The following is a 15,052-nucleotide window of genomic DNA, read 5'->3' as shown; positions in this document are numbered from 1 at the left end:
TGCTCCTCAAAAAGAGGAGCCTGGGTGAGGGCCAGTGGGAGGTAAAGTCTGAGTCTGCAAAGGCCTCAGCTTCCTCCCAACGCTCCGGAAACCCCCGCTCCCCCCAGTTACTATGCAATTGATCCAATCCCAGAGTCTGACGCAGCAGAAGGATGAAGTCGGAGGCCAGATCAAATTTCCAATACTCCCGCTTAATGACTGTGTAACCTTAGACAAATAACATAACCTCTCTGAGCCTCACTCGCTTCACCTATAAAGGCAAAAATACGTGTGTGTTTCTGTCTCCCTTCTAAAGGCATTTGAGAAATTCTACAGACAGTGGAATTCGATGGTTGTTAATAGAGGAAAAAGGATATGGAGGAAGGGGGAACAAACATAAGATGAAGGCAGGCTGCAGTTAGTGTGTGAAATCAACCTCCACAAGACTCTGTTGCAAGAGGTGGACCTCAGCAAATTCATCTCTGAGCTTCCTCATGGCCAAGTAAAGAAGACAATGCAATGAACTACAAAACCTAGAGTGTCCATTAAGTTAAAGATAGGCCTGCCTCTCAGAGGCAGCCAGCTTTGATGGACCCTGAAGTAAAAGAAAAGACGCTTCCCCAGACCTTCCTAAGGGGGCGAGATGGCTGGTGGAGGTGGAGGATATGTGTGTAGTGGGCCCCTCCCCACGTGGGGATGATACCATCTCCCAGGGTCTTTGTGAGTCTGAAATAAAATGAAATGTTTGACAGTGCCACCTAGAGTGGCTGGCATACAGTAGGTGCTTAATATGTACCCATTTCCATCCTTCCTCCTACTCTGTCTGCTCCCAGGAAAGGGATATCCGTTGATCTCACAGGCATGCGAGGATTCAGCTCTTCAATCATTCAGCAGACATTTATCAGACACCTGGGTTAGGCAAACGTGGGAATCGCCCTCAACCTAGCTGGTGTCTTCCCTGCTGTCCCCAGATCCTTGGCCTCAGAAGCTCTCCCCCTCCCACTGCCACCCACCCTTCTGGGTCTCAGCCTCTGCCTCCTCCCCAGCAGGGCTTTAAGCCCCAGGGAGCCCTGCTTCTGTGGCTTCTCCCTCATTCCCCGAATAGCTCCAGGCTGCTCCCTTCGACCACCACATTCATGGAGCTGGGCCACGTGCAAGAGCACAATTAATATTCCACTCAGTCTCCCCCAGCCCTGCTGCCTACTGGGAGAAGATGGAAACCAGATTTGCAGCCGCACGCGCTGGCATGGATGCACACAGAGAGGCGGCCTGCCCCTAGGTGTGAGCTGGCGCAGATACATGTGCAAATGTGGAAGCCCCACACTTAGATTCACACCTCCAGACATCCTCGGGGAGGGAGGGGCTGTATGCACACCTAGCTCCCAGCCAATCGCTGCCAGGGGACACTCAGACTCCTCACACACAAAGGCCATATTTGCTTTCTGGGCAGAGGGAGACAGAATCATAGCATTTCAGAACTGGGAGGATGGAATTTCAGAGACCAAGCTAAGACCCTCATTTTCCAGGGAAAAATCTGAGGCCCTGGCTTAACCTTGACTGTTATCAGTCACCAGTGAACCACATGGTGACTGGATGCATTTTAGCAAAGGCTTTGATTTAAATGCCTGATGCTGCCTCCCACCTTCCGGGAGACAAGCTACTTCAGTCTCACCAGCCTTGGAGGCTGGGGAATCTGAGGCTCACGGCGGGTTGGGGGGATAAGGGCTTTGCAAGAGCAGGAGGTCGTAGGCAGAGTCAGGCCTCCCAGTTTCCGTGCCCCTGCCCTTCCTGTTAGCGCCATAGTTCCAGCTCTGCCAGCCCTAGGTGGGGCAGGATTTGTAGGGGAGTGTCCCCAACAATATGAGGACTCAAGGCAGGAGGAAACAAGCGGCTCTGTTGGTTTCTCTCCCATTACTGGAGACTTTAAGAGCAAGGGAGATGGAGGGCGGTGGGATGCCAGAGTGTGTGTCTTCTGGGGAGGGAGCCAGGTGGCTGCGTTCTAGAGATGTCTAGAAGCGGAGTTGGAGCAGGTGATTCAGGCTGGAGGGGAGAAGGGTGACTTGAGAACAGGAGGAGAGCAAAGCAGGAAGCGGGTGGAGCTGTTTCCCAGATGGCAGGCAGACAGAGGGCCAAGGGGCGGGCCCGCTTCCAGTCCAAAGATGGGACGGCAGAGCAGAAATTCAGGGAAAAGAAGCAAAAATAATTACCAGGAAAAGGAGCTGGAAGGGAGGCAAGTGTTTTCTTAGTCCTTAAGGAACTTCAGTCTTCAGAGAATTTAAAGAGGAAAAAAAATCTATCTTAAGGCCTTTCTCCAAGGCAGGGTGGTTGGTGATTCACCCGCTGCTATGGAAGGCCCTGGAGGAAGGCCCTCCCCTCAGCTCCTGCCTCTCCCCAGTGAGCAAATTCAGTTCATCTGGGGTGAGTGGAAAGGGCTCCGGGTGCGGAGCAGGGAGGCCCTGGTTTCAGTCCTATCTCTGCCTCATGAGGCTGGGTGACCTAAGGCAAGCCTCTGATGGCCCCAGGCCTTGGTTTTCCATAAAACAAAGAAGTGGCAAGTCATACAAACTCTCTGAGCCTTGGTTTTCTCATCTGCAGATTGGGGATGATAATAATAATATGCCGATTCTAAGGTGTCACCAATTACATGATACACCATTATTTTATGTACTTCAGGAAGGAAAAAAACACCATCCATTAAACTACGACATACCATCGATTGTAGGACACATTCTGACTTCAGAGATGTTAAAACAGGCGAAGAAATGTGCATCTCAGAATCAGTGAAAGACGGTACTTATCTCACAAGCTTGTTCCAAGAATTAAACAAGATAACATAAAGTATTTAGTGCCTGGCACAGAGCAAGTACTAGTAAACGTCCGGTATTTTTATGGTTCAGGGTTGGGTGGGAAGGGATCACAGGCCAAAGGGGTGGAAAGGAGAGACCTAAACTGAGTGAGAGTTGGGGTTCTGAAACCCACCCTGTTCCTGGCAAGGTGCCACCTCAGGCTCCATGTCCAGCTCCAGTGGGGGGTACAGGGAAAGCAGCCATGCAGCCCATTTTAGGGAGCTGCAAGAGAACAAAGGGCCCCGTCTGCACCCCGGAAGTCAGTTTAATCTCCAGGATGAATATGTTTTCATTTCTCAGAAGTTCCTGTTAGAGTGTGCCAAAGCATTTTTCCCTTTACAACCCAGGCAAACAAGACAGGTTTACTTTGGGTGACCTTATTACCACCACCCAGGGCCTGCCTACCGAGTGTAAACACCAGCTTTGCACCCTCCTGGAGGCTCTGGGCAGAAGCCTGGAAAATCAAAGTGCCAGGCCTCCTGACCAGGGAGGCCCTTCACACTCCCCCCACCCCTATGCCTGCTCCCCAGGCCCTGTCCTGGAAAGGGAACATTGGAAGATCCTTGGAGAGGATGAAACCCTAGAGGGCATCAACACCTCGCCCATTTTATAGCTATGGAAACTGAGACCCAACGAAGGGCAGTGGCTCTACACACACACACACACACACACACACACACACACACACCATTCTACTCACAGCTCAGCCTGGGAGGAGCCTCTCTTTCTGCCTGATCTTCAGTGTCTGGAACAGGCAAGAAGCTTATCTCTGTCCTCTTTCTCCTGTGCGTCATTGACTGCGTTGGGATGTCTTTACACATGAAGCTTTTGCTTCACAGTTGGAACAGCTCCTGGAGAGCAGCAACCAGGTGTTCCTGAGCCCATCAGAGAAGGGGCTGCCATCAGTGCCTCTCGTGACCCGCAGTATTTGGGCCTGTGGAGGTGGTGTTTGCAGAGCCAACATTGGCCTCCATCCCCTAACTCCTTCAGATGTAGAGGAGGGGCCTGGGTAGGGGGCTGGGTTGTGGGACCAGGCCCAAGAACTGGGAGAGAGGGAGCAAACCCTCCTTGCTGGGTCAGAAGGCAGACTTAAGACCCAGGGAGACATCTCATTTTGTCTCCTGGAAAATCTTTAATAGACAAGAGAGAAGGGATGCGCAGCCGACCACACCCTATGGAAGACTTCAGGTGGGCACAGTTCTTTCCAGTCCTGGCACAGAATAGAGCCTGGGCTTCAGTGTGGCCATAAGTACCGGGTTTGTGTAAGACACTGGGTTTTCACCCTCATCATCTCACTCCTGTGCCACTGCCTGTTCTTCCCAGTCCAGTCTTCCTCCTCTTTCTCTTTTACTTGCTGCTCCCTCTGCCTAGAATGCTTTTCCCTGCATTTTGCCCTATAAATGACCCCAGTTCTTGATTCAGTTCTCAGTTCACATGTGGCCTGTTCAGAGAGGCCTTCCTTACCCACAGGGTCACATCGCACTATTTTATTTTTTCATAGTCCTTACCACGCTCTAAAATCATCTTCTTAACATTCTTTTTACCCATACTTTCCTCCACCCACCCACCCACCTCTGTGCAACTACATTTACTCTGGGATCTAGGTTCTTAATCACCGTTGTATCTCTAGTGCCTGGTCTGGGAACCATTCACAGTAGGTACTCAATAATGCTTATAGAATGTGTGAATAAATCTGCAATCATCCTCATCTCTGCTGGACTTTGCCATCGTCTTCATTCTGGAAAGAAAATGATCACATTCCTCTGTGTGCCCGGCTCTACAATGCCTGTTCTCCCTCCTCCCCCTGCCACCGGTTTCCCCAGGATTTCTCTTGGGAGATTCTGCCTCTCAGACTCCGCAGAAGCTGCCGGAACCAGAATGTCTCCCCAGGATTATTTTCAATGGTTTCCTGGGGTGTTCACCTGGGTAAGAATAAGGAAAGAGAGGACACTCTAATCCTACTTATCTAAAACTATATAATCTTCCCCAATCACTTAAATGGTACCTGTGTCTCTAATTACAGAGCAGGCTGGGAGGAACACAGGCACAATTTCCAGCCAACCTCAGGCAGGGGGCCACTTTTGCTCCTCCTGGGGGCCTGCAGGGACTCCAGCTCAGTAGCCAGGACTCCAGACACCTGCTGCTGGAGCTCACTCATGACAGCCTGGCCTGTTCACCCAGCCAGAGACCCCTCCCCTCCCCCTGAGAAGTATCAGCCACATCCCAGTGTTTGAATGGTCCCCATTTGGCCAGATATGACACATCTGGGGAAGACACCATGGTCCCAGCACCTTAATTCTACCCGCCACTGTTGTGAAAGTGAATTGATTTCTTTTTGGCCCAGCCTTACTTCTCGGAGGTGCATGGCTGGTGAACTGGTCCCCAGAACATGGGTTATAATCCTACTTCTCAAGAACAAATTCTCCAGGAGGCCTGGGAGCTAATAGTCACGTGACAGCCTGGAAGGTCAGAACTTCACTCTCCAGAACTATGTCAACTAGACCATAAGGTGCGGAAAAGCCACGTGCCTGCCCGCCTGCCAGGCAAGCAAACAACTGCTGTGTCAGCCTTGGTATGAGCCCTTCTCCCACCTGGCACTGAGAGCAATTTTGGTGACATCCATAGCTTAGCTGCAATGACATCTCTACTTCTTAAAGGCCTTTTGGTTCCTAAGCTAATTAAATGTCCCAGACAGGGAGGACACACTTAATCTTATTAATGACTTCTGGTCAAGAAACAGTGTGCCCAGCCCTCTGAGGGAGTGCCTTTCTGAACCACCTCCATTTGTTCAGGTGCTTGGCGATTGTTATCAGCCCTTTCGAGAGATTAAGTTTGTACGCAGGAGCAAGTCACTTAGGTAATGGATCCCGGGGCCCCGGGAGTGTCTGGTGACTGTGGAGTGTGCAGCCAGCAAGCACCTTGGCTCATTCAGATTCCAGAACCACTGTTTTCCAACTTCCTCCTCTTCAGAACCATTGAGGGATGGGGAGGGACTTGACTATCAAGGAGAAGAGGGGTACTCTCCTATCTCTGGCTGTTCACCCAGCCCTTTCACACACAGGGAAGCTGGGGACAGTCCTTGCCCTGAGCAGTCTCACAGCTTAGTGGGGTCACAGACACAAACAACGTGAGCAAACAAAGACAATACCACATTAGACTGGAAACAGCAGAGGTGAGCACATGATGCCCTGTGGGTGTATACCGTTGGTAACTGCCCCAGCCTGGGGATTCAGAGAAGGCTTCCTGGAGGAAGACACATGTCAGATGAGAAATGAGAGTTACAAGCTGAAAATCGGCCAGGTGTGGTGGCTCACACCTGTGATCCCAGCACTTTGGGCGGCCAAGTTGGGCAGATCACCTGAGGTCAGGAGTTCGAGACCAGCCTGGCCAACATGGTGAAACCCTGTCCCTACTAAAAATACAAAAATTAGCTGGGTGTGGTGGGGCGTGCCTGTAATTCCAGGTACTCGGGAGACTGAGGCAGAAGAATCGCTTGAACATGGGAGGCAGAGGTTGCAGTGAGCCAAGATCACATCATTGCACTCCAGCCTGGGCAAAAAGAGCGAAACTCCATATCAAAAAATAATAATAATAAATAAATAAATAAATTGTTTAAAAAGCTGAAAATCTCCCCCGTTGAGGGGAGATCTGTTGAGGCGACTGTTAAATTGAATTCCCTGACTGGGTTTGGTGCAGGTTTTAGCATAAGGCTGGAAGGATGGAAATAGCTCCCTCATCAATTTATGGGACAGTGGTTGGTGAAACCTTAACAAAATGCCAATGTTCCAAGAACACTGTTATCGGTTCCAGGACTATTGTTGCTTTAAGCCCCCACCTTGAGCATTCAGAGAAGACAGATGACTAAGGAAGACGAAGTTGCAGATGTCTCTTTAAAAAATGAGAGAGGATTCCTCGAGCCACGCCCTCTTCTCATTAATATTAAATTATTGTGAATATTGATGTGGGGGCGTGGCGCCTTGGCCAGCTGGGCTGGCCAGCCAGGGGTTCCCGGTTTCACAGAGAGGAAAGTGACAGAAGCGGTGCGGAGGGAGAAGCAGAGACAGCGGAGAGGCCGGCAGCCACCCAGTCTCGGGGGAGCGCTTAGCTCCCCCGCCCCGGCTCCCACCCTGTCCGGGGGGCTCCTCAAGCCCTCAGCCCCACCCCCGGGCTCCCCATGGAAGCCAGCTGTGCCCCAGGAGGAGCAGGAGGAGGTGGAGTCGGCTGAATGCCCACAGTGCGCCCGGGGCCCCTGAGCCCATCCCGCTCCTAGCCGCTGCCCTAAGGCCCCCGCGCCCCCCGCGCCCCCCACCCGGGGCCGCGCCGCCTCCGTCTGCCCCTCCCCCGGGGCTTCGCCCCGGACCTGCCCCCCGCCCGCTTGCCAGCGCTCAGGCAGGAGCTCTGGACTGGGCGCGCCGCCGCCCTGGAGTGAGGGAAGCCCAGTCGAAGGGGGTCCCGGGAGCCAGCCGCGATGGACGCCGTCTTGGAACCATTCCCGGCCGACAGGCTGTTCCCCGGATCCAGCTTCCTGGACTTGGGGGATCTGAACGAGTCGGACTTCCTCAACAATGCGGTAAGATGAAGGGTCTCCGTTCCCGTTCCACGCCTTGGCACCCTTCTTCGCGGCGCGCCTGGGCCCCTAGAAGGACCCGACTACACATCACTGGGCAGGAGCGGGGAAAGGGTTCAGCGCAGGGTCTCCCGGAGCGACATGTGTTTGGAGCTCCGAGATTTGACGAGTAGGTCCCTCGACACCTCCCTTGGACCCCCGCCTGACCTAAGCCTCGGAGCTGGTGCCAGTGCGCGCCCCTCCTGGGGGCGCAATCCTTGAACACATTGGCCTCCACCTTCTAGGGGAAGGGGCCATCGAGGTATCGGGGCCGTCCGATCCTTGGATCTGAGCTCAAGAGACGCCAATCCCGCCCTCCACCCACGTCTTCTAGCCGTCCCAACCCACCCCAGGTTCCAGGACCAGACTGGGCGCAAAGTGGCAGCGCCCTTTCCTGCGCCTCCCTTGGGGCTTCTGTGGCTCTTAGGCTGGACCTCCGCTGGGAGGCGCACCCGGGAGCGTTCTGAGGGTCTGAGACCCGACGCCCCTCGGGGATCAGAGCCAGACCCGGGTTCTCAGCCAGGCCTGGAAACTTCAGGGTGCTACCATGGCAGCCCCAGGGAATCAGGGCCAGAGACCCCCCCAGGGAGGGACCTGAGGCTGGGGGCTGGGGGGAGGCAGTCAGGGCAACACAGGGTGCTGGCTCAGGAGGATGGGAGCCCTTTCTCTCCATCTGCCTCTAGATCTCTGCTCTGTCCCTCTGTTCCTGGAGTCTGGCTGACTTTCTCTCTCCCTCTCCCTATGTCTTCTTGACTAGGTCCGACTGTGAGCTTGTCTTTCTCCTCTTTCTCACTCTTCCCCTCCCTCCCTAAGGAAACGTGGCTTCTCTCTCTTCTTCCCTCCCTCCCTCTCTCAGGCTCAGCCCTAAGGCCTTGATGGGGGAGGGGCATGGGCTTAGAATGGGAGAAAATATTTAGGTTCAGAAGGGCCTGCCTAGAAGAAATGTGGATTGTTGGGGAATCTAGTGGGAGCCCCCTCTTCAGTGAACCACCAGTTGCATGTGCATGCCTGTACACACCACACACACACACATACACACACCCTGTGACCAAGCACTTGAGACTCTTTACCTGCTGATCTCTACCTCCCAGGACCAAGATAAACTTGGCCAGGCAAGAGCCAAGTCCTTAGAGGACTTGAGCATCTTGGACTTCCACCTAAACTGTCCCAGGCCACTAGATTGACGGTGAGGAGCCAGGCCAAGGGACAGGAGCCAGAGTCAAGGAGGCATGGGGACTGAGGTCTCCCTGTTCTCCATTAAACAGCACATCCTGGTCACTGTGCGCTCTGAGGAAGGCCCCTTGTCCCAGGCAGAGAGAGCATAATTCATCAGACAGAACAAGGGTACAAGGGGAGAGGGCTTGCACTGACCGCAGAGAGACTTGGTTTCTAGTCCTGGCTCTGCTTCCCCTGTGAGCCTGGCCCATACCACTGGATCTCCTCCCTGGGCCTCAGTTTCTTTGTCTGTAAAATGGGGGAGATGTTGGATCAGGTCTTCCTACAGATGGTTCTGGCACAGATCCCAGGAATAAAGCAGCAGGGATCAGGGGATCCACACCTTCTCTTGAGGTTGGTAAAAGACACTAGTCAGAGGGAAAGAGGTTTGTCAGAGCTCAGACCCTTGAAGTCAAGGGGGGCAGTAGAGCCCTGCGGTAAGCTTCCCTTGGCCCTTGGAAGCTCTGAGTTGGGCTTTCTTCTGAATGAACTCAGCCACCCGCAGCCTCTTCCTGCTGCTCCATTCAGCCCTGCGTCCCCAGCTGCTCATCTGGGCCTTGGTCCAGCACAGGAAAGGAGACACGACCAGACAGTGGGATCCAGCACTGGGACACTGGGGAGGAAAAGCCCTGCTGGGGAGGCTCCTGATCTTGCACCTGGGCAGGGCCAGGAGAGGCAGTGGGAAAAGATGGGGTGCCTAAAGAAAGAGAGAAAGGACTCTTGGGCTGGGAATCAAGAGATTTAATTCTGTCTGTGTTTCTGCCACCAGCCAGCGGGAGAATTCAGAAAAGTGACTTTATTTATTTATTTATTTATTTATTTTTTGAGATGGAGTCTTGCTTTGTCGCCCAGGCTGGAGTGCAGTGGCGAGATCTTGGCTCACTGCAAACTCCGCCTCCCGGGCTCACGCCATTCTCCTGCCTCAGCCTCTCAAGTAGCTGGGACTACAGGCGCCCGCCACCACGCTCGGCTAATTTTTTTTGTATTTTTAGTAGAGACGGGGTTTCACCGTGTTAGCCAGGATGGTCTCGATCTCCTGACCTCATGATCCACCCACCTCGGACTCCCAAAGTGCCAGGATTACAGGCTTGAGCCACCGCGCCCGGCCAAAAGTGACTTCTTCTTCTGGGGGTTGGTTTCCTCATCTGAAAAATGGAAATATTAGAACCATAGCATTACTGTAGGCATTTTGAGAGAAAATTAAAGTGAAGGTTAATGTAGCACAACGCCTGGCATGAAACGTTCATCGTTGGTTTGATCCATAGAGACTGGATGGGGGTGATAGTGAGAATTGCTCAGCTAGGAGTTGCTCTGTGAACACAGCAAGTCATTTTCCTTTTCTGGGGCCTCCATCTCCATATCCGAGGTCCCTTCCAGCTGAGATCCCATACCAACCCTTCCCCCAACTTCTTCATTCTGGATGAGGATAGGAAAATATTTCCAGGGTTAAGGATGGGTAGGGATGGTGTCTGTGTGCCTCTCCGTCTGGAAAATAGAGAGCAGAATATTCACTATCCTCCTTAAAAATCCAGATACAGGCCATAAATCATGCGGAAATTGTGTATGCTCTGTTGCTCTGTGCAAAATGCAAAATGTATGCTCACCCTGAAAACAACTATGCAAGAAATACGCATGCACTTGGACAGACAGGAGAGGGAGTACACAAAGTCAAGACAAGTGTGTTTGGAGGTGGCTGGGCTGCTTTATTTTTCTTTCTATGAGGATACCTTCATGTTGCTGCAATTCTGTTTATGCGATTCTCAGAGATCCTCAGAAGGGGGCTGCCCTTCCTGTCCCATGTGGGGGCATCTCCTCCCTGCCCCTCCCACTCTCCCACAGTTTCTGATGTGGCCACCCTTGAGCCACTGTACTCTGTGGTCCTTCAGCCCCTTGGCCCATACGAGAGAGAGGGTCTGGGCTCCAAGAACTGGGATAAAGGACCAAAGGGAGAGCAGGTCGTTTCTCCAGATGGAAACACTAGGTCTGTGTGCTGTCCCCTCCTTCCTCTGGCTAAGAGGAAGGGATGTCTGGCTTCTCTAGAGGGAACTGGCTTGGGATCCCAGAGAAGCCCCAGCTGGGAGGGTGTGGGGAGGAGAAGGAGGAGGAAGAAGAGGTCTGTTTTCTCAGAGGGGAGCAGCAGGAAGCTGCAAGGATGTTTGCCCAGCACACCCGTTCACTCCCTGCAGCTGGGGAGGCCAGGTGTGGGAGTGACTGACGGGGACCCGGGGACCAGCCCAGCATGGAGGGAGGCGGTGGGCGCTAAGGCTGATCGCTACTCCCCAGACCCCTGGCCTGGCTTCTCCTGGGCTAACTGGGAAGCAGAGAGGCATCCCCACCCCCAGCCTTTGGGAGATTTAGGGAGATTAGAGAAGTATGTGTGTTTGGGTGTTCCTATGTCTGTGGGTGGCCCTTTAACAGTCCTTAAAAGGGGAGATGTATGTGTGTTTCCGTTTAAGTTCTCACCAACAGGAAAGAGGACAGAAGTGCTAAGGCACTCTGGTCTCAAGAGTGGAATCTGCTAGAAAAGATCTAATGAAAAACCTACTGCAGGAGCCCAAATCTCAGGTTGCCTATTCAAAAAGGAGACCTCTGATACCTACTCCTCCATCAAAACATGAAGTTCGTCTTGAGCAGAGGTTTGCTTTGGGTTTTGCTTCCCCCAGTGTTGAGGGAACAGTTCCTTGAGTCAGGGGTTTGGTCTGTCTTGTTCACTGCTATATCCCAGTGCCTAGCAACCAACTGTTGCTGAATGAATAAATGGATGGATGGATGGATGGATGGATGGATGGATGGATGGATGGAGAAAAAGGGGCCCAAGCCAGACCCCACATTCTTAGAGAAGAGGAAAAAGTGTCCTTAAGCCCATCTATTTGCAGCCATCTAGGTCCTTCAGAGCCCGCACTGTCTCTGGGGTCCAGGAAGGGCTCTCTATGGTTTTCAATGTATTCTCATTGCCTTGAGCCATCTCCATACTGTAGCACAGGCCTCTGAAGCCCCTAGTCTAGAATAGTCTACAATTGGCTACCCACAGGGGATTTGAACTTGTGGCTCAGGTCTCACCCTTGAGCACCGGCTCTAGTGCTTCCGTCTTCCCCAGTTTCTTCTTCAGATTGCTCTAGGACTCCTGGATCCATACTCACCCAATTTAAGACTAAGCCTTTTCCAGCCCTGCCTCAGGGCCCTTGCACATGCTGTTCCTGCCATCTGGACTGCTTTTCCCCCAGTCTCTCCATCTCAGCCTTCTGATCCCAGCTCAAATGTCACCTCCTTCAGGAAGGCTCCCTGAACACCTAAAGTGGGACCCCCCCTATTCTTTTCTGTTTTAGTCTTTTGATTTCTTCTAGCCCTTAACCCAGTTTGCAATTATTTTAATAGCTTACTGTGTATTTCCTCCATGAGAAAGTAAGTTCCATAAGAGGAGAGTCCATATCAGTTTTGTGCATTGACATAAACCTAGCACAGTCACATGGGACAAAATAGATGCTCAATATAGTAAAACTCTACAGTAATGCAATAAATATGCCCAGTCAAAAATGTCCGGTTATGTTCATTTGCAGTGGCTCATGCCTGTAATCTCAATGCTTTGGGAGGCCAAGGCAGGAGGATTGCTTGAGCCCAGGAGTTCAAGACCAGTCTGGGCAACATAGGGAGACCTCATCTCTACACAGAATTTTTAAAAATTAGCCAGGCATGGTGGCATATGCCTATGGTCCCAGCTGCTCAGGAGGCTGAGGAGGGAGGATCACATGGGCTAGGGAGGTTGGGACTGCAGTGAGCCATGATGGCATCACTGCACTCCAGCCTAGGCAACAGAGCCAGACCCTGTCTCTAAAAGTAATACTAATAATACAAATTTAAAAATAAATTTTCCAATTACATAAAATGTGGAGTTATATTTTTGTAGAGTTAACGAAAAACAGTATTTTTCAGATGGTCTGTACTATCACAAAAAGCAGGAAAGTAAAAATTGTGACACCTTACTGCACAAAGCGGACCAAAGAGAGAGAGTCCCACAGAAGAATGAGGCATCACTTTTTTTTTTTTACCAACCCCACAAAGAATGGAGTTTTGCTCACTTTTACTTGAGAAGGGGCCTGAGCATAGAACAGAAGTCAAGTTTGGGTCACATTGTAGCGAACTTTGCTCTATTTCAAGGACTTACTATATTTGTAGAGAAAATTACTTTAGGCTGGGGCAATCCTTGTAAGGGAAGGGAAACATTGTTTTAAAAAAATCCCAGGCTGGATGTGGTGGCTCACACCTGTAATTCTAGCACTTTGGGAGGTGGAGGCAGGGGGATCACTTGAGGCCAAGAGTTTGAGACCAGCCTGGGCAACACAGAAAGACTCCATCTCTACAAAAAATAAAAAATAAATAATTATCCAGGCATGGTGGCACATACCTGAAGGCCTGGCTGCTTGGGAGACTGACGTGGGAGGATCACTTGAGCCCAGGAGTTCAAGGCTGCAGTGAGCTATTATCACGCCACTGCACTCCAGCCTGGGCAACAGAGCAAGACCCCAAAAATCAGATCTAAGTGTTCAAGAGGTGTACTTACATTTCCTGAAGGGGTCCTGGGGTTTTCAGGATCCTGGAATGGCCAGCCCTTAGGGTGGTGGGGATGCAGGGTCCCACAGAAGTGCTGTCTGCCCCCCAACAGGTTGTGAGGTCCCTCTGGCTTCCCTGGACCAGCCGGGAATTCATTTGCTCATTCATTAATACACATGTCCATTCCTTCAGCAACTGGGCACTGAAGGAACATCTATGCTGGTGCCAGGGTAACCTGGATGAAGAAAACACACTTGACCCTCCAGTCAATCACAGACAAATGAGAGAGAAAGAGAGCGAAATAGGCAGTATCAATACCATGGTGGATGCCATGATGGAGCAGAGCCTGGCAGGAGGCTGAGCCAGGCTACAGGTCATGAAAGCTTTCTCAGAAGGTGATCTCTGCACATGCTGCCCCAATTTCCCTCATCCTTAGTGGCAAAGGACTTATTAGAAGGCATTTCTGGCCAGGCATGGTGGCTCACGCCTGTAATCCCAACACTTTGGGAGGTCGAGGCAGGTGGATCACCTGAGTTCAGGAGTTTGAGAACAGCCTGACTAACATGGTGAAACCCCATCTCTACTAAAAATACAAAAAAAAAAATTAGCCGGGCATGGTAGCAGGTGCCTGTAATCCCAGCTACTTGGGAGGCTGAGGCAGGAGAATAGCTTGAACCCAGGAGGCAGAGATTGCAGTGAGCCAAGATCGCACCATTGCACTCCAGCCTAGGCAACAAGGGCAAAACTTTGTCTCAGAAAAAAAAAAAAAAAAAAGGCATTTCCACAGGGACTGGGGCCATGTTCCTTTTACTGAACACATATAGGCATTATTATCCATTGTGCAGATAAGAAAACTAAGAGAGGGGAATATATTAACTCCACTCAAGGGCAGGAGTCCTACAGAGAGAGTCAAAGAGGGGAGCGAGAAGAAGCTACAAGCAAGTTCTCTTGTTGTTCTGGTTTGAGCTTTGCCCTCTAGAGCAAGAAAAATTCAGGATCTTTGATATCAGAGGGTCCCTGCCTTCATCCTCACCCACTCCCATCCTTAGGGCACCTTGGATGCCTAGAGCTTTATGGGCAAAGCCAGATCCCCTGAACAAGCTTCCACATCCCATTTCATACCCTATCCTCAGATTCACCCCAGGATGCTGTTCCCCAGCCCTTCTGGGGACTTGGATCTTTGCTCCCTGCAACTCCCAGGACTCCTCAGGAGACTCTGTTTCTGTCTGCCCTGGCCTGGCCTGGCTGCTGCACCAGGACAGGGGAGCATAAAGGACATCCCTGTTTTGTGTCTTCTCCCTATACCATGTGCTTCATGCGAGTCCTGGTACCGAGGCCCTCCTGGAGCATCTCTCTCTGGGACCTGGCTTGCTCTTGAACCTCCCTCAAGAAACCAGCTCCAGATGCTGTAGAACAGGCTGTTCCTCTGGAAGTCTCAGCACTCCTGGGGGCAGGATAGAGGAGGAAGATTTGGGTGGAGTTAACTCAAGACCATGAGCATTGCTCTGGCTGGAACTCTGTGTAACCCTCTTGAGCAGCCCTGGGGAAGCCAGACTGAATGGCAGGACCCTGGACCAGGACTGGGGAATGTGTGGGGGTGGGATTGTCTGGTTGAGGAGAAGCTGGGAGAGGCAGGAAATGCCCCAGGACTCTGACCCTCAGAGGAAATATGTCAAAGGTATAGATTTCCTTGGAATGTCAAAGATCTTGATCCCCACCTCCTGGACACACCATATTGTCTACAAGGTCAGTTTGATAGCTGGAGCAACCATGGGCTTCCCTGCTGCCGGGTTCAGTGTGCCTCCTCCCCCAATTCCTCTGGGACAGAGCCTTCACTGCCGCTTCCTTGGCCCTTGGC

General features: G+C 51.9%; 1 protein-coding gene across 1 annotated transcript in view; it reads left to right on the top strand.

The window, feature by feature from the left end:
* Positions 1–6,819: 6,819 nt before the first annotated feature.
* The window catches only part of CREB3L1 (cAMP responsive element binding protein 3 like 1), a 44,947-nt gene continuing 36,714 nt past the window's right edge, over positions 6,820–15,052 (top strand). Inside the window, exon 1 of the mRNA XM_025358022.1 lies at positions 6,820–7,395. Coding sequence (XP_025213807.1) covers positions 7,294–7,395 — 102 coding nt within the window. The 5' untranslated portion in view covers positions 6,820–7,293. The remainder of the gene's footprint in view (positions 7,396–15,052) is intronic.

Source organism: Theropithecus gelada, chromosome 14 (genome assembly GCF_003255815.1).
Source record: "Theropithecus gelada isolate Dixy chromosome 14, Tgel_1.0, whole genome shotgun sequence".
Classification (NCBI taxonomy): domain Eukaryota; kingdom Metazoa; phylum Chordata; class Mammalia; order Primates; family Cercopithecidae; genus Theropithecus; species Theropithecus gelada.
Note: the sequence above shows the minus strand (reverse complement) of the source record. Positions and strands in the feature narration are given on the sequence as shown.